This window comes from Microcaecilia unicolor, chromosome 13 (assembly GCF_901765095.1).
Source record: "Microcaecilia unicolor chromosome 13, aMicUni1.1, whole genome shotgun sequence".
In the NCBI taxonomy this organism is placed as follows: domain Eukaryota; kingdom Metazoa; phylum Chordata; class Amphibia; order Gymnophiona; family Siphonopidae; genus Microcaecilia; species Microcaecilia unicolor.
Window position 1 is genome coordinate 43,190,001 of NC_044043.1, and position 27,866 is coordinate 43,217,866.

The 27,866-nt window shown below is 44.8% G+C and overlaps 1 protein-coding gene across 1 annotated transcript in view; it reads right to left on the bottom strand.

Moving 5' to 3' along the window:
• Positions 1–27,866, bottom strand: part of VEZF1 (vascular endothelial zinc finger 1) — a 124,261-nt gene that overhangs the window by 61,432 nt on the left and 34,963 nt on the right. The window contains exon 2 of the mRNA XM_030222125.1: positions 10,973–11,703. Within this exon, the coding sequence (XP_030077985.1) occupies positions 10,973–11,703 (731 nt within the window). The remainder of the gene's footprint in view (positions 1–10,972; positions 11,704–27,866) is intronic.

Consider the following 27,866-nt stretch of genomic DNA (forward strand, 5'->3'; position numbering starts at 1 on the left):
AATAAAAACATTTTTTATTAAAAAAAAAATTAGTATTGCAGAAATGCTATAATATATATACAAATATACATATACAGTGGGGGAAATAAGTATTTGATCCCTTGCTGATTTTGTAAGTTTGCCCACTGACAAAGACATGAGCAGCCCATAATTGAAGGGTAGGTTATTGGTAACAGTGAGAGATAGCACATCACAAATTAAATCCGGAAAATCACATTGTGGAAAGTATATGAATTTATTTGCATTCTGCAGAGGGAAATAAGTATTTGATCCCCCACCAACCAGTAAGAGATCTGGCCCCTACAGACCAGGTAGATGCTCCAAATCAACTCGTTACCTGCATGACAGACAGCTGTCGGCAATGGTCACCTGTATGAAAGACACCTGTCCACAGACTCAGTGAATCAGTCAGACTCTAACCTCTACAAAATGGCCAAGAGCAAGGAGCTGTCTAAGGATGTCAGGGACAAGATCATACACCTGCACAAGGCTGGAATGGGCTACAAAACCATCAGTAAGACGCTGGGCGAGAAGGAGACAACTGTTGGTGCCATAGTAAGAAAATGGAAGAAGTACAAAATGACTGTCAATCGACAAAGATCTGGGGCTCCACGCAAAATCTCACCTCGTGGGGTATCCTTGATCATGAGGAAGGTTAGAAATCAGCCTACAACTACAAGGGGGGAACTTGTCAATGATCTCAAGGCAGCTGGGACCACTGTCACCACGAAAACCATTGGTAACACATTACGACATAACGGATTGCAATCCTGCAGTGCCCGCAAGGTCCCCCTGCTCCGGAAGGCACATGTGACTGCCCGTCTGAAGTTTGCCAGTGAACACCTGGATGATGCCGAGAGTGATTGGGAGAAGGTGCTGTGGTCAGATGAGACAAAAATTGAGCTCTTTGGCATGAACTCAACTCGCCGTGTTTGGAGGAAGAGAAATGCTGCCTATGACCCAAAGAACACCGTCCCCACTGTCAAGCATGGAGGTGGAAATGTTATGTTTTGGGGGTGTTTCTCTGCTAAGGGCACAGGACTACTTCACCGCATCAATGGGAGAATGGATGGGGCCATGTACCGTACAATTCTGAGTGACAACCTCCTTCCCTCCGCCAGGGCCTTAAAAATGGGTCGTGGCTGGGTCTTCCAGCACGACAATGACCCAAAACATACAGCCAAGGCAACAAAGGAGTGGCTCAGGAAGAAGCACATTAGGGTCATGGAGTGGCCTAGCCAGTCACCAGACCTTAATCCCATTGAAAACTTATGGAGGGAGCTGAAGCTGCGAGTTGCCAAGCGACAGCCCAGAACTCTTAATGATTTAGAGATGATCTGCAAAGAGGAGTGGACCAAAATTCCTCCTGACATGTGTGCAAACCTCATCATCAACTACAGAAGACGTCTGACCGCTGTGCTTGCCAACAAGGGTTTTGCCACCAAGTATTAGGTCTTGTTTGCCAGAGGGATTAAATACTTATTTCCCTCTGCAGAATGCAAATAAATTCATATACTTTCCACAATGTGATTTTCCGGATTTAATTTGTGATGTGCTATCTCTCACTGTTACCAATAACCTACCCTTCAATTATGGGCTGCTCATGTCTTTGTCAGTGGGCAAACTTACAAAATCAGCAAGGGATCAAATACTTATTTCCCCCACTGTATATACATACATGCATATATACATACATATATATATATATATATATATACACACATATACATACATATAAAATCCATACATGTAAAAATACATATACTCAAACATACATGCATATATAGTTTTCAAATGTATAATAAATACTTAAATTATTAAAAATATTAGATTATATATAACATACGATAAAGGTGTTGTATATTACCAATCAAAGAAGGATGACATCTAAAAATTAGCAGAAAAAACATCAAAATGAAGTATAACGAAAAAACTCAAAATACAGTGAAATAAATAAATAAAACACACTTACAACCAATTATAAATAATATATGATATATATGATGTAACCATATAAGTTAAGTATCATAGCTAAACTGACCTTGTGATATATATACGAATATTAAGCTCAAAGAGAATGAAAGCAAGGCTTCTGCTACAATTGTAATCCTATAGATAAAGCAGAAAACGCTCAGTTATTTATGGCAACATGGCAGGCTTAAAGAATATGTCTTTAAGCCTGCCATGTTGCCATAAATAACTGAGCGTTTTCTGCTTTATCTATAGGATTACAATTGTAGCAGAAGCCTTGCTTTCATTCTCTTTGAGCTTAATATTCGTACATCTATATATCACAAGGTCAGTTTATCTATGATACTTAACTTATATGGTTACATCATATATATCATATATTATTTATAATTGGTTGTGTGTTTTATTTATTTATTTATTTCACTGTATTTTGAGTTTTTTCGTTATACTTCATTTTGATGTTTTTTCTGCTAATTTTTAGATGTCATCCTTCTTTGATTGGTAATATACAACACCTTTATCGTATGTTATATATAATCTAATATTTTTAATAATTTAAGTATTTATTATACATTTGAAAACTATATATGCATGTATGTTTGAGTATATGTATTTTTACATGTATGGATTTTATATGTATGTGTATGTATATGTATATATATATATATATGTATATATGTATATTTGTATATATATTATAGCATTTCTGCAATACTAATAATAAATTTTTTTTTTTTTAATAAAAAATGTTTTAATTAATTTTTTAATTCTACATGGAATTTATGTTTATCACACATTTAACGTTCTACATTTATTTTACTTTTTGTTCTGCATGTTTGTTATATTACCATTGTTTGGTTTTATTTCATAGACTCCTGAAGAAGGCGTCTGTAGCGCCGAAACACGGCTGTGTTGAGTCGAGTGTATATTTAAATAAAGAGATTGTTCCTATCTACGTCGCCTACTGGTGTTGCTCAAGAGCCTACTCCTCCTACTCCCCCTTTCCTCAGTTTGTGATACGATAACATGTGGTACATGGTGGTTCCCTGCTCGGAGCGACAGTAGCATTTTCCTGGGGGAGGGGCTGGGCCTCCAGGGATTCTGTTGGCGGGATTTTGAGGGCGCTTTTGATGAAGACAGGATAGGAGATTAATAGATCTAATATAAAGATATTATCTTGGAACGTCTTCAGTGAAGCGTTACAAGATTCTGTCTCAAGCGTAAAGGCGCAACTATAGCTTGTTTGCAAGAAACAAAATTGTCCGATACTGACTATGGGAAACTGCGACAACAGTGGGTGGGTGAATGCCCCTTTTCCTCGTCAGGTAAAAGAAAAAGTGGAGTGGCCATATTATTGAAAAAAGGATTACCCTGTCAGTCAAGGCTGGTTTATAAAGACTCAGAGGGGCGTATTGTGTTGCTTCACCTTAATTATCAGGGACAGAAGTTTTACTTGTGCGCGGTTTATGGTCCTAACACCTATTGCCCTAGTTTTTTTCAATCTCTTCTAGCGTTAGGATTGCAATACGCAGATGCCCCCTGGGTATGGGCGGGAGACTTTAATCAAGTACAGAACCCGGCCTTGGACAGGTTATCTCCCAAGACCATCCCAGGAGTGGGAAGAGGGAGGGTGATGCCGGCGTTATGAAAACATCTCCATTTAATAGACCCTTGGCGGGCGCTCCATCCCACCACAAAGGATTATACACACCAGTCAAAAGTTTATCATTCCTGGTCAAGAACAGACTACATATTAATCTCCCAGTCCTGGTTCTTTAGAGTTAAGAAAACTAATATTGGCTCAATGGAGATTTCTGACCATAATATGATATGGATAGATTTGGATCTGGCAGTGGGAAACCCTATGGGCAGGCTGTGGAGTTTCCCCTCCTATTTGTTCCAGGATAAACACTTTCGGGAACATATTCATATGAAGTGGCAACTATATGTGGATACCAATATCTACTAATGCGAGTCACCACTATTCTGGGAGGCTTCCAAGGCAGTCATGATGGGAGAAGTGATAGCTTTTATGAGTGCAAGGGCGAAACATCTGGCAACAGGTATCTTGAGGTTAGAGGAAGCATATAAGACAGCGAAGAGAAGGTACCTTGCCAGTCCAACGTGGTAAACAAAGAGCTGATGTCATCGGCCTTGGTAGCGTTAAATTCACTTATTCACGAACAGGCTATGAAACAGCTGTTGGCAAGGCGACTGAACTTTCAGCGTTTTGACAATAAAGCGGGAGGGCTCCTTGTGAGGGTGGCTCGGGCGAGCTCACCCTGCCAATTTATCCCCTCGGTGGTGACTCCCTCAGGGGCTCGTGCCACTAAGTTGCAGGAAATACTAGATACTTTTCGTGCCCATTTCACAGAAATGTATTCCCCTAGGGATAGAGTCCCAGGGCCTCTGATGTGGGATTACTTGGAGGATGCAGGAATGCCAAAATTAACGGATGAGGCACAGCGGGCATTGTCAGCCCCTGCTCGGGCGCAAGAAGTGCAAAAGGTCTTGAGGGCTCTGCCGTTGGGCTCAGCACCAGGGTTCGATGATTTTTCAAGGGAAAATTAGGTTCTTACCTTGGCAATTTTCTTTCCTTTAGTCACAGCAGATGAATCCATTACGAATGGGTTGTGTCCATCTACCAGCAGAGGGCAATAGAGAACACTGAAAACCATAGTGCCTCTAGGACGGCTAGCTCCATCTGCCTCTCAGTATTTTGAAGCTTCCAAAGCAGAGTTAAACCGCAAAGTAGCATAACATGAACTTTCCTAACAGCAAACAAACACCCCAGAACAGGAGCAATAACAAAAGAGGGACGAACTCAACCTCCTGTAGTAGAACAGAAATCCTGAAGACTGTTTTCCAACTTCTCCCAATGAGGGAACATATCTGCAGGAAACAAAACAGAGTCAATCAGGGAGGGATCATGGATTCATCTGCTGTGACTAAAGGAAAGAAAATTACCAAGGTAAGAACCTAATTTTCCCTTCCTTGTCATCAGCAGCAGATGAATCCATTATGAATGGGATGTATCAAAGCAATCCCTAGATAGGGCGGGAACAAGCCACACCACGCGCCAGCGCTTGTGCTCCAAAACACGCGTCCCTCCTGGCAGCCATATCCAGCCTGTAATGTCAGGCAAAAGAGAGCTTCGAAACCCAAGTAGCCGCACCACATCTCTCATGAAGAGAGAGTGCTCTAGTTTCAGCCCAAGAAGAGGAAATCGCTCTTGTGGAATGTGCCTTAAAGGCGTCAGGCGGAAGCCAGCCAGCCAACAGATATGCAGAAAAAATAGCTTCTTTGAGCCAGCGGGCTATAGTGGCTTTAGACGCTGGAGACCCTCTGCGAGGACCTGATAACAATACAAAAAGATGATCCAAGGTCCTGAAAACATTAGTCATTTGCAGGTACTGCAACCGAGTCCTGCGCACATCCAAAAGGTGCAACTGCCCAAAGGATTCTGGAAACTCCTCCCTAGAAAAGGAGGGCAGAAAAATAGGCTGGTTTAGGTGAAACGCTGAAACCACCTTAGGCAGGAAGGAAGGCACAGTATGTACCGTTACTCCGGACTCCGAAAATTGCAGAAATGGGTCTCGACAGGACAGCGCCTGGAACTCAGACACCCGTCTCGCCGATGTGATGGCTACCAAGAAGACTGCCTTTAAAGTCATATCCTTCTTTGAAGCCCGCCGCAGCGGCTCGAAGGGCGAACCCTGCAGATCCTTCAATACCAGCCCCAGGTTCCAAGCTGGACAAGGTGCCCGCACGGGAGGACGGAGCCAAAGCACCCCTCTAAGAAACCGTGCAATGTCTGGATGCGCAGCTAAGGAGAGGTCAGTGACCTTCCCTCGAAAGCATGCCAATGCTGCCACTTGCACCCACAGGGAATTATAGGCCAAGCCTTTTTGTACACCATCCTGCAAAAAGTCAAGAATCGGCGAGACAGAAGCCCGCATGGGTGTGATCGCCTTTGAAACACACCAAGCCTCAAACTGGCGCCAAATCTGGGCATACGCAACGGAAGTGGACCGCTTGCGGGCCTGCAAGAGAGTAGAGATGACCTTGTTAGAATAGCCCTTGTCTCTCAATTGCGCCCTCTCAAAAGCCATACCGTAAGACCAAAGTGGCAGGGATCCTCCATGGTTACCGGGCCCTGCGTCAACAGGTTCGGTACCAGAGGCAAAGGAAGAGGAGCCTCCACCAGCATCCGTCAGAGGTCCGCATACCAGGGCCGCCTGGGCCAATCCGGAGCAATGAGAATCACCACTCCCTGGTGCAGCCGAATTCGGAGTACTCGCCCTATCAAGGGCCAAGGCGGGAACACATATAGGAGGCCCAGAAACCAGGGTTGAGCCAAGGCATCAAACCCCGTCGAGCGAGGATCTCTCCGTCTGCTATAAAAGCACGTGACTTTGGCATTTGTGTTTGACACCATCAGATCCGCTACGAGCGTTCCCCATTTGGCACAGAGTTGAAGGAACATTTCGTCTGCCAACTCCCACTCCGATGGGTCGATGTGGTGTCTGCTTAGATAATTGGCTTGCACGTTGCTCTGACATGCAATATGAGCTGCTGACAGGAACTGTAGATGCAGCTCGGCCCAGTGGCAAATCTGAGTGGCCTGTGCGGTCAGTGCTCTGCACTGCGTTCCGCCTTGACGATTTATGTAGGCCACTGCCATCGTATTGTCCGACAGCACTCTGACACCCAATCCCTCCAAGGTCAATTGAAAGGCCAGTAATGCCTGTAAAATTGCTTTTAACTCCAAGCGATTGATGGATCACTTCGATTCTTCAAGTGTCCACAGACCCTGGGCATGCCTCTCCTGGCAATGAGCTCCCCAGCCCTTCAGGGCTGGCATCGGTTACCACCAGGCAACAGTCGGGGAGCGCTAACGGCATTCCTTGCTGCAGCTTGCTGTCTGAGAGCCACCACTCCATGCTGAGTCGGGCCGCAGGGAGCCAACTGAGTCTGCACTGATAATCCTGGGAAATGGGAGACCAACATTGTAGCAGGAAACACTGCAGCGGTCTCATGTGCGCTCTCGCCCAAGGCACCACTTCTAGGGTGGCCATCATCGACCCCAAGAGCTGGACAATGTCCCAAGCTCGCGGGCGAGGCATCCTCAGGAGCAGACGGACCTGGGTCTGAAGCTTGCACTGCCTTTGCTCAGGTAAAAATACCAACCCCGAGGCCGCGTCTAACCGAACCCCCAAATACTCTAGAGATTGAGAGGGGGGTCAGGTGACTTTTAGGTATATTGACGACCCAGCCCAGAGATTGCAGTACTGAAACCACTCTAGCTGTTACATGACGACGCTCTTCTGCAGAGTCCGCTCTGATGAGCCAGTCGTCGAGGTACGGGTGAACCCGGATACCCTCTCACCTGAGAAAGGCAGCTACTACCACCATTACCTTGGAAAAGGTTCGGGGAGCTGTGGCGAGGCCAAAAGGCAAGGCCCGAAACAAAGTGTTTTCCCAACACCGCAAACCGGAGAAACCGTTGGTGCGGGGGCCAAATAGAAATGTGCAAGTAAGCTTCTTTCAGGTCTAGATATGTGAGAAACTCTCCTGGCTGTACCGCCGCAATGACGGAGCGCAGGGTTTCCATGTGGAAATGCCGTACTTTGAGTGACTCGTTGACTTTCTTCAAGTCAAGAATGGGCCGACAAGACCTACCTTTTCGCGGCACCACAAAATAAATGGAGTAACGACCGCAGCCGTGTTCGGCAGGAGGCACGGGGATCACCGCTCCCAGGTGCAACAAGCCTTGCAAGGTCTCCTCTACCGCGCCGCCCATTTGACGGCAGTGCCACATCGGGACTCCAAAAACATGTCTCTCACCGGGGCAGTTAATTCCAATCTGTAGCCGTCTCTGATCAGGTCCAAAACCCACTGAGCTGAGATAATCTTGACCCACTCCTTGAGAAAGAGGGAAAGACGTCCTCCAACTGCAGGAATCGAGGAGTGGGCCGGCGCACCATCATTGACAGGGTCGCCCATGAACTCCAGGTCTTGAATCGGCCGCTGCGGAGCGTTTGTCCGAGCGAAAGGAGTACTTCTGCTGAAAACGGGCACGCGAAGTAAACCCAGCAGAACGCCCCGGGCGGTACCTTCCAGCTTCACGGAAGCGAGGTCTGGAAGAGGAGGGAACCGCCTGACCCTTGGAAGAAGGCCGCGGCCTATCCTCGGGTAACCGCTGGGGTTTAGCATCCCCCAGGCCCTTGACAATTTTCTCCAACTCCTCACCAAATAGGAGAAGGCCCTGGAAGGGCAACTTCACCAACCTTTGCTTAGAGGCCATGTCAGCCGCCCAATGCCGTAGCCATAGAAGGCAGCGAGTGGCCACCGCCACAGACATCTGTTTAGCCGAGGCTCTGACCAGATCATAAAGGGTGTCAGCCAAAAATGACAAGGCCGACTCCATTCGCGGTGCCACCTCCACTGCCTGTTGCAACCAAATGAGGCAGGCTCGAGCAGCATAACAACTGCACACAGACGCCCGTAAGGCTAGGCCTGAAATTTCAAAGGACCGTTTCATTGCTGATTCCAGCCGTCGGTCCTGCATGTCTTTCAGAGCGACCCCTCCCTCTACTGGGAGGGTAGTCTTCTTCGTCACAGACTAGGGATCTACCTTAGGCACGGCCAAGTGTGCCAAGTGCTCCTCACTAAGAGGGTATAAGTGCCTCATTGCCCTGGCAACTTTCAAAGGAACCTCGGGGTCAGCCCATTGACCCAAAATAAGCTCTTGGATGGAGTCATGCAAAGGAAAGGCTCCAGCAGGCTTCTTAGTACTTGTCATCCTCGGATTACCAGAGGAGGCCTCGCCAAGCACAGGATCTTCAATAGAGAAGGCCTGCAAGGCGTCAGAAATAAGCGCTGGCAGCTCCTCGCGGTGGAAAATCCTAACCGCGGTGGGATCATCTGGATCCAGTGGCAATCCGGCACCTTCCTCTGGCTCCTCAGACCACTGAAGGGGAATTTACCCTTCTACGCTTGTCATGCGGCCAACTGTCTGGGGAAAGAATGCCTGATGGCAATCCCGGGCCGGCCTCCACCGGAGGGGAACCAGGTAGCAACGCAGAGTCAAACACCTGCGGCAGAGCCCTCTTTAACATGAACGCTTTAAATAAAAGCAACACAAACTCAGGGGAGAAAGGCTCACCCTGGTCTCCCAGTTCCAATCCGGGGCAAGCAGCTCCTCTGGTAGCCTCCCTCCAAGACTCCCCTCCGGCCTCAGACCCCTCCGCTCCTGCAGGGATCGGGCCATGCGGCGCATCCTAGATGGCGCCCGCTGCCAGCTCCACCGAGCAGGAAGAGACATCGTTCGCCATGCTTGTGCCGGCCCTGACGTCTGAAGAGCACATTTACAGAATCCCGCTGCTGATCTGCGCTTGCCACAATGTGAACAGCGCTTAACAACCTCTGCAGCCATCGCCAAAAACGGCGGAAAATTTCAAAATGACGGATTCGCGCCAAAAACGCCCCGATCACAGGCCCTCCCCGGAGGAGCTACAAGACGCTCTTACCTGAACAGACCAAGTCCCAGAGGTCCGGTCATGCTGCATAGACAGAAGATAGCCTCAGAATCGCAACGCTAACAAGCGCGTTGTGTTTTTTTTTTTTTTAACGCTGTGAGAAAAGTTAGAGGTAACAGCTACAGAGGCACTCCGGAGGTCCAGGAGAGTGGGAAAGGCAGGGAAACGAAGAACCAATATGCCTGCATCCACATAGGGGGAAGGGTAAGGCAGGGAAAGGGCTAACCTATGTGCCTTTAAAGTGGAGCTGCAATAGCCACAACACCCCTGCTACAACTGGCAAAAGCACAGGAGCCACCCCAGGCAGATTCTTGAAGGAGCTGAATAAGCTGCGTCCAACCCTGCTGGGAGATAGGAGTGGAGGAGTGGCCTAGTGGTTAGGGTGGTGGACTTTGGTCCTGGGGAACTGAGGAACTGAGTTCGATTCCCACTTCAGGCACAGGCAGCTCCTTGTGATTCTGGGCAAGTCACTTAACCCTCCATTGCCCCATGTAAGCCGCATTGAACCTGCCATGAGTGGGAAAGCGTGGGGTACAAATGTAACAGAAAAATAAATAAATAAATACTGAGAGGCAGATGGAGCTAGCCGTCCAGGAGGCACTATAGTTTTCAGTGTTCTCTATCTCCCCCTGCTGGTAGGTGGACACAACCCATTCGTAATGGATTCATCTGCTGCTGATGACAAGGAAGTTCTTATTATGTTGAATACATTGTTTTAAAACCTGGCATTAAAATAGCCTGTTTTTAAGTTTAGCTTAATATTAAAAGCAACTATACTATTACAAACACTTTTCAATGAACTTGGATCAACATAACAAAATTAAGATCTCCCTTTTCGAGTTCTATTTTTGTATCACTCTCTGGAAGAAATAAGTGTTTAGGGTTTAGAAAACTACCCTGCTAGCTACTTCCAGCATTATAAAGCCAATTAAAACAGGATATTGCTGGGCTGTCCATCATCAAAACCATGTGTCATTCACCTAACATTCAAATACAATACAAACAGATTATGAATGCCCATGAGAAAGATGCTTTATAGTAATTAAAATTTAAAAAAAATTAAAGGTAAAAGATAGATATTTACACCCATAACAAAATAAAAATACCACCAAAAATAACTTCTATGAAGTAAACTCTCTGTATAAAGAGAAAGCACAAGAACAATAACAAAAGATAAACAGGCAGGTTCTTATCAATGCCATCTTATAAAAAAGCCTAAGGCATGGGTTCTCAATGTCAGTCCTCGAGGGCCACAACCCAGTTGGGTTTTCAGGATTTCCCCAAGGAATATATGTATGAATCTATCTGCATACAATGGAAGCAGTACATGCAAATAGATTTCATGCACATTTATTGGCGAAATCCTGAAAACATGACTAGGTTGCAGCCTGCGAAGACTGACATTTAGCACCCCTGGCCTAATATGTATAATAAATATATATATTTTTACTTATTGTTACCTGGAGAAGCCTTTTCCACAAACACTGCAGGTGTATGGTTTGGTTATGCCTCCCTCATGAGATCTCACATGGTAGGTCATACGGTCCTTTCTCTTGAAGCGTTGATTGCAAATATGACATTCAAACGGCTTTTCATCTGAGTGAGACAGCTTGTGCCGATTGAGATGGTATACATCACGGAATGCCTTCCCACACATCTCACATGGATGATTCTTTTTCACTGGTTTGCTGGGCTTCTTCACGGTCTGTGTCACAGGCATGGTGGCTGGGGTGCTTGTAATACTAGTACTGCTGCTGCTGCTAGGATTAGTAGCTGAAGAAGATGTAGTGACAGTCGACAGGATTCCTGCAATAGTTGACACCAATGAAGTTCTGCTGTTGTCCCCAGCAAGAGTTGACATAAGGGGTACCACCGTTGTGGGTGTTTTCTTTGGTTGGGACACTAATTTTATTCCAGTATGGCAGGACTCGTGGCGTCTTAAATGGTAACTGTCCCTGAACGCTTTGTTGCAATAGGTACACACAAAAGAGGTTTTGGGTTTCTCCTTTTTCACCACGACCATTTCCTTAATTGGTTCTGCTGGCGGCTGCGGTTTCTGAGTTATAGGTATGGGCAGTATGGGTTTCTGGTCAATAGGCTCAATGGGAGAACCCAGGAGTGGCAGCAGGCTGTTCTGAGCTGTCTGCTGTTGATGGTGATGGTGGTGGTGATGGTGAGAGGCTTCATGTGCCTAAAACCAAACATTCAAACTTAAACACAAAATATGCTCACAGGCAGCATTCAAACATTTAAGTCCACATTAAGTGTTAAAAACTCAGAGCCTCCAGGCACATCTTCCAAACAAAGACCATTATGCTTTGAGTAAAAGAAAGTTGTATACCATTATATATCCTCCTTCATGTGCTAAAGTGCTGATCATTCACAAGCCCGTTTTTCTGATACTCATATGATCTGTTCATAGTTTTTCATTTTATACAAATATAGCACAGCTTATTTTTGCCAAAGGTGAAAAACAGGCTGATGTTTTAATCTCGGTGGCAATTTCTCCAAATGTGTTTTACTATGAGAAAAATCTCTTCTGTAGGGCTGCCAATGTTTTGATGCTATTCTCTCAGTCACCAATCATGTGTGTGTTCTACTGAAGGAATCACCATAAACATTCATGTGCCAAGAATGACCAACCTTTCATCCAGAAAGAGCCAAGGAACCAGTATCTCCCCCTCAATCCCTCTCTTTCCTTTCAATCCTTCCTTGTCTCATATTGCACCTTCATAAGTTCCGAACTTGCATTTTGGAATTGGCTATTTAAACATAAATTAAAAGATTATGGTGTTTCATAAAAAGCTAAAAGAACTGGTTATTTTGTATTTTTGAACATTAATCGAGAAAAGTTTCAGAAAAGTTGACTATGGGAGATATCTGGACTGTAAGAGAAAATAGATAAAGGGGGTTCACTGTTTATGGATCTGAAGCAAGAGAGTAAATGAACAAACGCTCAAATGTGTTTTGGTTTAAACTAGGTTGTTATTTTACTGATGTTTTATTACTGATATCTTTTAATTATTGTTTTTAATTGCTATAATCTGCCTTGTACCGATGCATGTTTGAAAAGCATAAAGTATAATCAAGGTATTCTCTATCAGTCCTCCCTCTTCCTTCAAACTCTATTCATAACCCCCTCCCTCCACAAGAAAGATGATAGCTTAGCCAGCCCAACACTTTGCACCAGAACAACAGAGGCTCAATGGAACTAATACATAACCCATCCTCAAGAATTACAGGGATTTGGTGGCTCCAGCCCTCGTGCTAGTTTGCCTTGCCAGTACCTTCTAATTTCCTCTTTCCACTTGCCCACCCTCTTTTTCCCTCCCTTTACCCACCTCACCCATTCCTTATGTCCAGCATACCTACCCACTCCCCCATCTGTCTCTCAGTCTTTAATCATTTCCCCCCATCTAATCACCATTTCTGGCTCTCTACCTCCTCTTTCATCCTCATCAGACCTGTGGCTTTCATTCTCACCCCTCCCCATCACAACTTCCAGCTCTGTTACCTGCTTTCTCCTTCTTTATAGTCTCAAGCTCTATCACAAATTCTACTTCTGCCTTTGTCTCACCTATCACTCTGTTTTTTTTTCCAGCCCCTCAGAATCCCCCCCCCAATTCTCAATTCCCCCAGGTTTAATCCTTTTTCATGCCACTGCCCCCAGAAGTATTCACCCACTGATGCACCATATCCTTTTCTACAAACGCTACTTCCTGAACAGTCCCCTCACCTGTCACTTATCACACTATCCACCCCTCCCAACACGTCACTTTTCACACTATTCCCCCCCCCCCCCAAAAAAAAAAAAAAGCAGCACACACTTCAACATTCCCCTCCCTTCCTTCCCTAAAAATCAGTATGGCTTGACTAGGCCTTTTGGCGACTTCCTCCTCCCCACATCTGTTCGCTGGACCCCATGTCTTGACAGCGCAATGATTTCTAGTCCCTTCCACCTGGAAAGCAAATAAGAAAGACCCCTCTATTTTGAGCAGTAGGCAGGCTTGGAGGAAAAGAAGACAGGGTTGCTGCAGCAGGGAGTTAATTGACTGCACTTCTTTCCCAATAGCTCTAACTTTTGATTCCTCTTCTTTCATCCATTGCTACTGGTTGTGAGAAAGGAGGAAAGGCCGACAAAAGCATTTACTCCCTTCTCTAGTTCCTTCATCCTGTCTCGGTGGCAGCCAGGTTCCAGGAGAAGGGAAGGGAGCAGACAGTAACATAGTAAGTGACGGCAGATAAAGACCTGAACCATCCAGTGACCAATAGTCACACTCATTACCAACTCATGATTAAAAATCAACAATGAATGCGATATTATAAACTTTATCACTAGTCTTTCTTTGGCATTTCTGGGACATAGACTGTAGAAGTCCACTAGTCTCTATCCTTATGTTCCATCTACTGGAGTTGCCATCAAAGTCCACTCCAGCCTATCCAAATCCGTCTTGTCATTTGTGAAACCTAGACCATAAAAGGCTACCCAGAACTGTCTTTGATTCCAGCTACTAAGTTGCCACTGAAGTCCTTTCCAGCTTATCATAAACCAGATTGCCATATACAGACACAGACCTACAAAGTCTGCCTGGCACCGGTCTTAGTTCTTTACAACAGGAATAGCCAGTTAAGGTTTTTGTTTTAATTTATTTTTGTTTTCTACCAACTATTTTCTAAATAGAGTTCCTCTGTGCTCAACCCACGCCTTTGTAAATTCCATCATTGTTTTTGTCTCTACCACCTCCCTTGGGAGGGCATTCCAGGCATTGACCACCCTCTCCATGAAAAAGAATTTCCTGGCATTACTCCTACCACCCAGCAACCTCAGCTTGTCCTCTAGTTTTATCATTTCCTCTTCCAAGTATTTAAACGTCTGTATCATCAGCTTTGTCCCTTCTTTCCATATTTAGGGCTTCTAATCTTCTCATACATCTTATGGCACAAGCCCCATATTAATTTTGCTGCCTTCCTCTGGACCACTTCTAGTGTTTTTACATCCTTAGCATGATACGGTCTCCAGATGGCAGAGATGGTGGACACTATGACTATCTGAATTCAAGAAAGCATGGGGCAGGCAAACAAGATTTCTGAGGAAGAAGGATTGACTGTAGAGCTTATTAATTGCTTGAACAGTCTCCAAAAAATCCAGGAGGTCCATCAAAAGCTGCTGCCGCCAACGCAAACACAAGGCCAGGAACTATGCAGGTCAAATATGTCTAATTATGGAAAGCTTATATAAATAAATGAGCCTTCACAAGATCCCAAACCAAAAATAAGAAAGCTTTGAACAAATATCAAGGGGGAAAGAATTCCAGAGAAAAAAAGGTGCCAAAGAGAAAGGCTCTTATTAATTGCTGGAACAGTCTCCAAACCTCCACATATGCCAGAGAAATGGCTGGTCCACATGTCAGCATGAGATGGGAGAAGAAGTGTGACCACTGGACCACTCTAAGACTTGAGAGCAATTAAATAGCTCTTGGCATAGTTCACTACCCAGCCTAGGTTCTCTAAGAAAAATCATCAATCATGGATGTTGCCATGTGAATCCATTTCCACTTGAAATCAGTCAATTGTCCAGAAATACACCAGGGGTTGCCAAGAAACATGTAGACTATAGCTGGTGTCCCAAGGGGCAAAGTTGCTCTGCACATGACTAAGCAAAGACCCGCAGACTCTCAGCCAAAGACTCAACCCTCAGCCCTGCAGCCTAGGGAGTCAGGCAAATCATCAGGGGCAACCAGGAAGCAGAAGATCATAGTGGACAAAATAAATACGATTCTTTCTTTCATTCTTTACCGAGGAGATACTCATGGTGATCAATCAGAAAAACAAATTTCAGTGGACCTGAAAGTTCTAATAGGGACAATCAATTAACTAAAGAGTAGCAAATCACCTGGACCAAATAATATACACCCCAGAGTACTGAAAGAAATAAACTGGAGACTGATTAGTAATTTGTAATCTATCATTAAAACCACCACACCTTAAGAATGAAAGGTGGACAATACAACATCTGTGTTTAAAATGGGTTCTCGGTGTGATTCAGGAAAACTACAGATCAGTGAGCCTGATATCAGTGCATAGCAAACTAGTACAAACTATTATAAAGAACAAACTGATATTAAATCTGCTATACTTTTTAAGGCATAAATAAATAAGTAGATAAAAAGGTGAGCTGGTTGATACAGAGGCTCACTTTCAAAGCACATAGACTTACAAATTACATAGGTTACTATGGGGCTCATTTTCAAAGCACTTATTATTATTAACATTTGTATAGCACTACTAGACGCACGCAGCGCTGAACACCTGACATAGTCCCTGCTCAATAGAGCTTACAATCTAAAAAGTAATACAGATAGACAAGACAATTAAGGGCGATGTCAATTAAGGGCCCAAGAGACAGGCAGAGCTCCAGAGTCTCAATGCGTGGATGAGACGATGGTGCAGGGAGGAGGGCTTTAGATTTGTTAGGAACTGGGCAACATTCTGGGGAAGGGGGAGCCTATTCCGAAAGGATGGGCTCCATCTTAACCAGAGTGGGACCAGGCTGCTGGCATCGGCGTTTAAGAAGGAGATAGAGCAGCTTTTAAACTAGAAATGGGGGGAAGGCCGACAGTCGCTCAAAAGAGCATGGTTCGGGATAAGGTATCTTTCAAAGATATCACCATAACAGGGAAGATAGAGTATCCTGATAGTGAGGTTGCAAAAGAGATTGTAGTAGATCGGGTATCTTTAAATAACAATAAAAATCAGACAAAAGATTGCCAATTAATACTGTCAAGTACTAAGCATGATGTACTTAGGAACAACAAACATAGTTTGAAATGTCTATATGCGAATGCCAGGAGCCTAAGAAATAAGATGGGGGAGTTAGAATATATTGCACTAAATGAAAAATTAGATATAATAGGCATCTCTGAGACCTGGTGGAAGGAGGATAACCAGTGGGACACTGTCATACCGGGGTACAAATTATATCGTAGTGATAGGGTGAATCGGATTGGTGGAGGGGTAGCATTGTATATTAACGAGAGCCTTGAATCAAATAGATTGAAAATTCTGCAGGAAGCAAAACACTCCTTGGAATCACTGTGGATTGAAATTCCATGTGCAAAGGGGAAAAGGATAGTGATAGGAGTGTACTACCGTCCGCCTGGACAGGACGAACAGACGGATGCGGAAATGTTAAAGGAAATCAGGGACGCAAACAAACTGGGCAACACAATAATAATGGGGGATTTCAATTACCCGCATATAGACTGGGGTAATGTAACATCTGTACACGCAAGGGACATAAGATTTCTTGATGAAATCAAGGACAGCTTCATGGAACAGCTAGTTCAGGAGCCGACAAGAGAAGGAAAAATACTAGACTTAGTCCTTAGTGGTGCTCATGATCTAGTGCAGGGGGTAACGATACGAGGGCCGCTTGATAACAGTGATCATAATATGATCGGTTTTGATATTGGCATTGAAGGAAGTGAAACTAGGAAATCAAGTACGCTAGCGTTTAACTATAGAAAGGGTGATTACGACAAAATGAGAAAAATGGTGAAAAAAAGACTGAAAGGAGCAGCTCGCAGAGTAAAAAACTTGCATCAGGCGTGGATGCTGTTTAAAAACACCATCCTGGAGGTTCAGGACAAATATATTCCACGTATTAGAAAAAAGGGAAAAAAGACTAAACGTCAGCCGGCGTGGCTAAACAGTAAGATAAAGGAAATCATTAGAGCCAAAAAACAATCCTTCAGAAAGTGGAGAAGAAAACCAACTGAAAGTAACAGGATAGATCATAAGGAATGCCAAGCCAAATGCAAAGCGGAGATAAGGAGGGCAAAAAAGGACTTTGAGAAGAAATTAGCGTTGGAAGCAAAAATACATAGTAAAAACTTTTTTAGATACATTAAAAGCAGGAAACCGGCCAAAGAGTCGGTTGGGCCGCTGGACGAAAATGGTGTTAAAGGGGCGATCAAGGAAGACAAAGCCGTAGCGGAGAAATTAAATGAATTCTTTGCTTCGGTCTTCACCGAGGAGGATTTGGGGGGGACACCGGTGCCGGAAAGAATATTTGAAGCGGGGGAGTCGGAGAAACTAAACAAATTCTCTGTAACCTTGGAGGATGTAATGGGTCAGTTCAGCAAGCTGAAGAGTAGTAAATCACCGGGACCTGATGGTATTCATCCCAGAGTATTAATAGAACTAAAAAATGAACTTGCGGAGCTACTGTTAGAAATATGCAATCTGTCCCTAAAATCGAGTGTAATACCGGAAGACTGGAGGGTAGCCAATGTTACTCCGATTTTTAAGAAAGGTTCCAGAGGAGATCCGGGAAATTATAGACCGGTGAGTCTGACGTCGGTGCCGGGCAAGATGGTGGAGGCTATTATTAATAAAATTGCAGAGCATATACAAAAACATGGACTGATGAGACAAAGTCAGCACGGATTTAGTGAAGGGAAGTCTTGCCTCACCAATCTAATGCATTTTTTTGAGGGGGTAAGCAAACATGTGGACAATGGGGAGCCGGTTGATATTGTATATCTGGATTTTCAGAAGGCGTTTGACAAAGTGCCGCACGAAAGACTCCTGAAGAAATTGCAGAGTCATGGAATCGGAGGTAGGGTATTATTATGGATTAAGAACTGGTTGAAAGATAGGAAGCAGAGAGTAGGATTGCGTGGCCAGTATTCTCAGTGGAGGAGGGTAGTTAGTGGGGTCCCGCAGGGGTCTGTGCTGGGTCCGTTGCTTTTTAATGTATTTATAAATGACCTAGAGATGGGAATAACTAGTGAGGTAATTAAATTCGCCGATGACACAAAATTATTCAGGGTCGTCAAGTCGCAGGAGGAATGTGAACGATTACAGGAGGACCTTGCGAGACTGGGAGAATGGGCGTGCAAGTGGCAGATGAAGTTCAATGTTGACAAGTGCAAAGTGATGCATGTGGGTAAGAGGAACCCGAATTATAGCTACGTCTTGCAAGGTTCCGCGTTAGGAGTTACGGATCAAGAAAGGGATCTGGGTGTCGTCGTCGATGATACGCTGAAACCTTCTGCTCAGTGTGCTGCTGCGGCTAGGAAAGCGAATAGAATGTTGGGTGTTATTAAGAAGGGTATGGAGTCCAGGTGTGCGGATGTTATAATGCCGTTGTATCGCTCCATGGTGCGACCGCACCTGGAGTATTGTGTTCAGTACTGGTCTCCGTATCTCAAAAAAGATATAGTAGAATTGGAAAAGGTACAGCGAAGGGCGACGAAAATGATAGTGGGGATGGGACGACTTTCCTATGAAGAGAGGCTGAGAAGGCTAGGGCTTTTCAGCTTGGAGAAGAGACGGCTGAGGGGAGATATGATAGAAGTGTATAAAATAATGAGTGGAATGGATCGGGTGGATGTGAAGCGACTGTTCACGCTATCCAAAAATACTAGGACTAGAGGGCATGAGTTGAAGCTACAGTGTGGTAAATTTAAAACGAATCGGAGAAAATTTTTCTTCACCCAACGTGTAATTAGACTCTGGAATTCATTGCCGGAGAACGTGGTACGGGCGGTTAGCTTGACGGAGTTTAAAAAGGGGTTAGATAGATTCCTAAAGGACAAGTCCATAGACCGCTATTAAATGGACTGGAAAAATTCCTCATTTTTAGGTATAACTTGTCTGGAATGTTTTTACGTTTGGGGAGCGTGCCAGGTGCCCTTGACCTGGATTGGCCACTGTCGGTGACAGGATGCTGGGCTAGATGGACCTTTGGTCTTTCCCAGTATGGCACTACTTATGTACTTATGTACTTAAGGTAATTAAGACAATTAAGTCAAGACAATTAAGGGTGCGGGAAGTATTGGGTGAGAAGGAACAAGGGGAGGCAAATGAGTAGTAGCTAGGAGCCAAAAGCAGTGGTGAAAAGGTGGGTTTTCAGCATATATTTGAAAACAGGTAGAGATGGAGCTAGATGTACAGGCTCAGGAAGTCTATTCAAGGCATAGGGTGCCGCGAGGGAAAAGGAACGAAGTCTGGAGTTAGCAGTGGAGGAGAAAGGGGACGACAAGAGAGATTTGTCCAGTGAGCGGAGTTCACAGGGAGGAATGTAGGGAGAGATGAGAGTGGAGAGGTAATGGGGAGCTACAGAATGGATGCATTTAAAGGTCAGTAAGAGAAGTTTGAATTGTATGCGGAAGCGGACAGGGAGCCAGTGAAGTGACTTGAGGAGTGGGCTAGTGTGGTGGGTATAACGATTTTGGCGGAAAATAAGTCGTGCTGCAGAATTTTGGACAGACTGGAGAGGAGAGAGATGGCTAAGAGGAAGACCAGTGAGAAGTAAATTGCAATAATCCAAACGAGAGGTGACAAGGGTTCTGGTAGCGTATTCAGAAAGGTAGGGGCGGATTTTGCTAATATTGTAGATAAAGAAACGACAGGTTTTTGCGATCTGTTGAATATGTGCAGAGAAGGAGAGAGAGGAATCAAAGATGACTCCAAGGTTACGAGCCAAGGAGACAGGGAGGATGTGAGAGCCATTAACAGAGATAGAGAATGGGGGAAGAGGGGAGGTGGATTTAGGGGGAAAAATTAGAAGTTCAGTTTTAGTCATGTTTAGTTTCAGATGGCATTGAGACATCCAAGTAGCAATGTCAGACAAGCAGGATGAGATTTTGTCCTGGATTACGGTTGAGATTTCAGGGGTGGAGATGTAGATCTGAGAGTCATCTGCATAAAGATGGTATTGAAAGCCATGAGATGAAATCAGGGTACCAAGGGAAGAGGTATAGATGGAGAAAAGGAGGGGTCCAAGGACAGAACCCTGGGGGACACAAACTGAAAGCGAGATGGAAGTTGAAGAGGAACTGCCAGAGTGAACACTGAAAGTGCGAAGTGAGAGGTAAGAGAACCAGGAAAGAACAGGGCCCTGGAATCCAATTGAGGATAGCGTATCAAGGAGTATGGTGTGGTCAACAGTGTCGAAAGCAGCAGATAGGTCAAGAAGGATGTGAATAGAATATAGACCTCTGGATTTAGCCAGCAGCAGGTCATTAGAGACTTTGGTAAGTGCAGTTTCAGTAGAGTGAAGAGGGTGGAAACCAGATTGGAGTGGGTCAAGAACAGGTCGAGAAGAAAGGAAATCAAGACAGCAGCAGTGAACAGAGTGCTCAAGTAATTTGGAGAGGAAAAGAAGAAGGGAGATGGGGTGATAGTTGGAGGGACAGGTAGGGTCAAGTGAGGGTTTTTTAAGGAGTGGAGTGACAACAGCATGTTTGAGGCCATAGGAACAGCTGACATGGAGAGTGAGAGATTAAGGATGTGACAGATGACAGGGATGATAGTAGGAGAGATAATGCTAAGTAGATGACTGGGGATGGGATCAGATGAACAGGTAGTACATATAGAGAAGGAAAGAAGGCGGCTAGTTTCTTCAGTAGAAACTTCAGAGGAGGAGGAAAAAGAAGGAGAGGAAGGAGAGTAGGGGGTACGGATTAAGGGAGAGAGAGGTGGGGAGGGTTTGGATGAAAATTCAAGGTTAATCTTACAGATTTTATCGTGGAAGTGCTCAGCTAGGATCTGAGGAGAAAGAGAAGGGGGAATTGGGGACGGAGGCACTTTGAGAAGAGAGTTCAGTCTGGCGAAGAGAAGTCGAGGGTTAGAGCCAAGGGAATTTGTCAACTGGGTGAAGTAGTCTTGTTTGGCCTGCGAAAGGGCAGACTGGAAGCAGTTAAGCATGAATTTGAAATGAATGAAGTTGGCAAGGGTGCGGGATTTAAGCCAAGAACGTTCAGCAGCGCAGGCACAGGAATGAAAGTGGCGGATTTTAGGGGTTAGCCAGGGCTGGGGTTTGGTACGTCTAGTAGGACGGGGGATGGCAGGGGCAAGAGTGTCTACAGCAGAGGAGAGAATAGTGTCATAGGAAGAAACGGCTTCATTGACAGATTTAGATGGAGTTGTGGAACAGAAAAGGTTAGAGACACAAGAGGACAGAGTAAGGGGGTCAATAGCTTGAAGATTCCTAGATGTGGGGGTTGAGATTGGGTGGGACTGGGGAGGAGGGTGCTTAAGTGTGAAGGTTAATAGGTGATGGTCAGAAAGGGGGAGAGCTGAGGAACAGAAGCTGGAGGGGAAGCAGTTGAAGGAGAGAATAAGGTCGAGACAGTGACCATTTTGGTGGGTAGGAGCAGAGGAACATAGCTGAAGATTGAATGAGGACGTTAAGGCAAGGAATTGGGAGGAAGTTAGAGGAATCATCAACGTGGATATTAAAGTCACCAAGGATAATGGAGGGGGATGTAGGTTCAAGAAAGAAGGAAAGCCAGGCGTCAAAGTCAGTGAGAAAGGATGAAAGAGCTTTATCAGGGGGTCGATAAATGACTGCCAATAGGTTACTATGGAACTTTGTAAGTCTATGTGCTTCGAAAATGAGCACCATATTGTGTCGAATATTTTCAGAAATTTCAGATGAAGTCACTAATGAGATACTCCTGAAGAAATTTAGGGCATTGTATTCCTGATAGAATACAATGCGCTAAATATACTTTACTACTTGTTAAAAGTACACTACAGAGAGCTGGGCTAAATGGTCAATTTGCTCAATGGGGAAAAGTAAGTACTGGAGTATTCGAGGGATCTGTACTGGGATGGAATATATATGAGAGGTTAAAAAAATACATATATAAAATATACAGATTATGAAAAATTGCAGGAGAGCCTTGCAGGACTGAAAGACTGCAAATCCAAGTGGCAGATGACTTTTAATATGAACATGTGCAAAGTAATATAGCTGTACTTTGGATTCTTCTGTTTAGTGCATGATGCTAGGGTTCCATATTAGGTCAACTCAAAGGAAAAGTACCCAGGATTCGGCGCAGACAATACACTGAAACCCTCTGTTCAGTGTCCAGCAGCAGCCAAATAAAATGGCAAATAGGATGTTAAGAACAAATGGAGAACATATGACTGCTGTATTGTCCATGGTGGACCTATACCTTGAGCACTGTGTGCAATTCTGCTCATCACATCAAAAATTATATTTAGGTAGACACAAAACTATAAAAGGTGACCAAAATAATGATAAAAGTAGATGGAACTATGAGCAAAGGCTAAATAGCACATAAGCACCGCCATGCTGGGAAAAGACCAAGGGTCCATCAAGCCCAGCATCCTGTCTCTGACAGCGGACAATCCAGGCTTCAAGAACCTGGCAACCCTCCCCCCCCCCCCCCCCAAAAAAAAAAAAAAAAAAAAATTAATAATGTTCAATGGACTTTTCCTTCAGGAATCTGTCCAAACCCCCCTTAAACTCCGTAAGGCCAGCTGCTGCCACCACATTCTCCGGCAACGAGTTCCAGAGTCCAACTACACACTGAGTAAAGAAAAACTTTCTCCTATCTACCATATTCTAAATTCATTTCTCCTCTCTCCCCTCCCCTCCATGTGCATCTCCTTCCTGTCTTCCCTTCCCTCCATCCATGTCCAGCATGTCTCCTCTCTCCCCTGCCCTCCCTTCCTATTCATGTCCAGCGATTCTCCTCTATCCCCTGTCCTCCATGTTCAGCCATTCTCCCCTCTCCCCTGCCCTCCACTCCTATCCATGTCCAGCAATTCTCCTCCTCTCCCATCCATGTCCAGCAATTCTCCTCTCTCCCCTCCATGCCCAGCGATCCTCTCCTCTCTCCCCCTTCCTTCGATGTCCACTGACTCGCCCCAGCCTCCACCTGCCCCCGAGATCATTCAAACCCCAGCCCCACCTGCCCGCTCCCCTCCGCTCACGCACCCGGCCGTGCTCCCCGCGCCGCAAAACCTCTGTTGTAGCGAACCGGCAGTGAAAGCAGCAAGGTTAGAGTTCTTTAGTTCTGATAAAAGATGGCTATGGGGAGATATGATAAGAGGTGCACAAAATCCTTGGTGAAGTGGAAAAATCAGTTATTTATCCTTTCAGAAAGTATAAAGACTAGGGGACAAGCACATTTAAAACAAATTGGAGAACATTTGATTTCCACTCAGTGCACAAAGTTTAAAAAAGGATAGCGCACATTCATAGAGGAAACATACATGTTAGCAAAGCAGACTTGAACAAAACCACTGCTTATCCCTAGTGCAGTGGCATAGCCAAAATGTGCAATTTTGGGTGGGTGAGTCCATAGTGGGTGGGCACATTTTTCCTCCTCCCTTGCACCCTGCAATCTCCAATTGCTATGACTAGTGGAGATCCCCAAGCCCCACCAGCTGGAAAGGTCCTCCTCCAGAAGCCAGAGCATTCCTCTATACCTTACAATAAGCAGCACCATACACTGGCTGCTGCGCTGCCCCCCCCCCCCCCACCCCCACAAGCATGTGCAAAACACAAGCATGTACAGGGAGGCCACTGTACAGCCAATTGTTGCGTATAGGGGAGTGTTCTGACCACCAGAGGACCACCTCTTTGCTGGCGAGGCTTGGGGATCCTCACCAGCCATAGTAAGGGGAACTGAAGTTTTTGGTAGGCCTGAGTACAAAGTGGGTGCCACCAGAGGTTATACCATGCCCTGGAGATATGCAACACGGTATTTATTTTGGGGATTCTACAAGGTACTTGTGACCGAGATTGGCCACTCTTGGATGCAGGATACTGGGCTTGATGAACCTTTGATCTGGCCCTATATGGCAGTTCTTAAATTCTTACATGTAATCACTGCAAGTGCATACTGCCAGAGGGACAGGCTGGGTGAGAAAGTTTGCATCTTTTGACAGATGTTATGCATTTATTATACCATACAGACTTAGGGGCCCTTTTACTAAAGCTTAGCGGCACTAAGTGCTAAGAAGTTAATTATAAACCTATGGGCTTCTTAAAATTTAGGAGCAATCCCAAGATAGCTGCCAGGACCTCCCATGGCAGTCTTGTGAGGCTGCCGCAGGACATCTCTGAACTAGAGGGCACAAGAGCGACTAGGGATCATTCTTGTCCTGAAGACCCACTAGACCACCAGAAGGTTTAAAGGTAGGCTCAGAGTAGGCTTTCAGGTGGTGGGAGGGGCAGGGAGAGGGTTTCATGTCAGCTGAAACTCGAACTGGAAATTTCGGGTCGGTTTTAGAGCCAAACCCGAAACTCAGCCAGGCTCTAATAGATATCTTCTTGTTTTCTACTCCCTCTGGGGTGCCCACTCTGTTAACAATCTTCGCATCATCTGCAAAAAGGCAAACTTTTCCTTCTAAGCTTTCAGCAACGTCACTCACAAATTTATTTGTGACATTTATATCCCACATTACCCAAAACAAGTTTGAGTTCAATGTGGCTTACAATAAACAGTATAGGATACATAAAGAATAATGCATAAGAAAGTAACTTGTTGCAAGAATCCAATTTTACAATACAGTATCATAAACGTACTGAGATAGCTATGGATGTTTAACATTTAGAAAATCTATTATGAATGAGAAATTGTACATGAAGCAAAGAGAAGGTTAATGGTAAACAGAGTAATAATAAATTCAGGTAATAATTAGTTGTTTGAGATATGATTGTTCTTTGTGAGGGTTTGTTTGAATAGGAACAATTTGAAGATTTTGCTGAATCTAGTATATTCCTGTATATTTCTTATTTTGTGTGGTAAAGAGTTTCACCATATGGTTCCTAGGTAAGTGAAGTTTGCAGAGTGGACAGTTTTGTAGATCACGTTTTTGCAATGTGGGAGGTGTAAAACAAATAATTTGATATTTAGTTCTGAATTCTAAGGGAGCTGTTGTGTGCCTAACTCAATCCTGCTTGTCAACAGAAAACCCTTACTACATTGGTATGCAACATTTACTCAGTATTTTCCTGCACTAAATCACCATGCTAAAGTACAGTGCCTCTTACTCCATTGGTCCTGTGTTTTCTTAGCAAAAGCATCAAAGAGCCTTTTCAGCAGCCAAACTTGCTGCAGTCTTGGCCTGTCCTTGGCTTTGTAACAAACTAATTTGCAAGCAATCTGAAGTACAGGTCCATGAAAGCCTTGATTAAAACCAAATTCCTTTTATGTTCTGTACGTATATGAAAACTATTTCTCAATCTGATATTTAAGATATTACTGTGTAAAGAAAATGTGCCAGGCACAAATTCCTATACATTCTGTACAATGTTTGGAAAATCTGATTTGAAAGACAAAAAAAAAGCTACAAATTTCTTCACTGGCTAAGAAAGAAAATACAATGTTAGGTATTAGGAAAGGAATGGAAAACAAAAATGAAGATGTTATAATGCCTTTGTATTGCTCCATGGTGCGACCGCACCTCGAATATTGTGTTCAATTCTGGTCGCCACATCTCAGAAAAGATATAGTGGAATTAGAAAAGGTGCAGAGAAGGGCAACGAAAATGATAAAGGGGATGGGACGACTTCCATATGAGGAAAGGCTGAGACCAAGTCAGCAGGGCTTTTGTGTGGGGAAATCTTGCCTGACCAATGTACTTCAATTCTTTGAAGGAGTAACCAAACATGTGGACAAAGGGGAGCCGGTTGATATTGTGTATCTGGATTTACAAAAGGCGTTTGACAAGGTACCTTATGAAAGGCTACAGAGGAAACTGGAGGGTCATGGGATAGGAGGAAAAGTCCTATTGTGGATTAAAAACTGGTTGAAGGATAGGAAACAGAGAGTGGGGTTAAATGGGCAGTATTCACAATGGAGAAGGGTAGTTAGTGGGGTTCCTCAGGGGTCTGTGCAAGGACCGCTGCCTTTTAATATATTTATAAATGATTTAGAGATGGGAGTATCTAGCAAGGTAATTAAATTTGCTGATGACACAAAGTTATTCAAAGTCGTTAACTTGCGACAGGATTGTGAAAAATTAGAAGGACCTTACGAGACTGGGAGGCTAGATGGCAGATGACGTTTAATGTGAGCAAGTGCAAGGTGATGCATGTGGGGAAAAAGAACCCGAATTATAGCTACGTCATGCAAGGTTCCACGTTAGGAGTTACGGACCAAGAAAGGGATCTGGGTGTCATAGTCGATAATACACAGAAACCTTCTGCTCAGTGTGCTGCTGCGACTAGGAAAGCGAATAGAATGTTTGTACGTTTGGGAAGCTTGCCAGGTGCCCTTGGCCTGGATTGGCCGCTGTCGTGGACAGGATGCTGGGCTCGATGGACCCTTGGTCTTTTCCCAGTGTGGCATTACTTATGTACTAAAGGCTAAAGCAGCTAGGGATCTTCAGCTTGGAGAAAAGGAGGCTGAGGTCTATAAAATAATGAGTGGAGTTGAACAGGTAGATGTGAAGCGTCTGTTTACGCTTTCCAAAAATACTAGGACTAGGGGGCATGAGATGAAGCTACAATGTAGTAAATTTAAAACGAATTGGAGAAAAGTTTTCTTCACTCAATGTGTAATTAAACTCTAGAATTCGTTGCCAGAGAATGTGGTAAAAGCGGTTAGCTTAGCGGAGTTATAAAAAGGTTTGGACGGCTTCCTAAAGGAAAAGTCCATAGACCATTATTAAATGGACTTGGAGAAAATCCACTATTTCTGGGATAAGCAGTATAAAATGTTTTGTACTTTTTTGGGATCTTGCCAGGTATTTGTGACCTGGATTGGCCACTGTTGGAAACAGGATGCTGGGCTTGATGGACCTTTGGTCTTTCCCAGTATGGCAATACTTACGTACTTATGTTACTGGAATGGAAGGCCCGCCTGTCCCCTCGAAAGGGCTGAGGCCTCTGAGAAGACCTTGCTCTCTGAAAAGAGGCCCCATGACCTGGATGGTAACGCCGTATATCCCTAAACTTAGGTCTAGGTCCCGCCGGTCATACAAACTTGGACCTGTCCTCTGGGAGGCGTTGGCCCTTAAGAGTCACCGAGGTCCTTCACAATCTGTTCTAAGTCTGTCCCAAACAAAAGCTTTCCCCTAAAAGAAAGCCTTGCTAAACGTGACTTAGAGGCCACGTCTGCAGCCCAATGCTGCAACCACAGCCAGCAACTAACGGTGACCGCTAGGGAAACCTCCTTCGCCGAAGCCCTCAAAATAATCATAAAGAAGATACGCAAGGAGGGCTAAACCGAATGCCAAGGCTGGCAAAACAGCCATGAGATCTTCTGGAAAGGAGGCTTTCTGTACCCACGATAAGCATGCCCGCGCCGCATAGGAGCCACAAACTGAGGCCTGCAGGGAAAGGGCCGCTACTTCAAAGGACAGCTTCAAGCAAGTCTCCAACTTACGATCCTGAGGGCCCTTGAGCGCTGTGTCACCCTCCACAGGGAGAGTGGTTTTCTTAGTGACCACTGTGATTAAGGAATCCACCGTAGGGACCTTCAGCAAGTCTAAGTCAGGAGCAGGTAGCGTGTAAAGACGCGACATAGCTCTAAGCAACTTAAAGCCCACTGTCCGGCGTATCCCACTGCGCCGAAATAA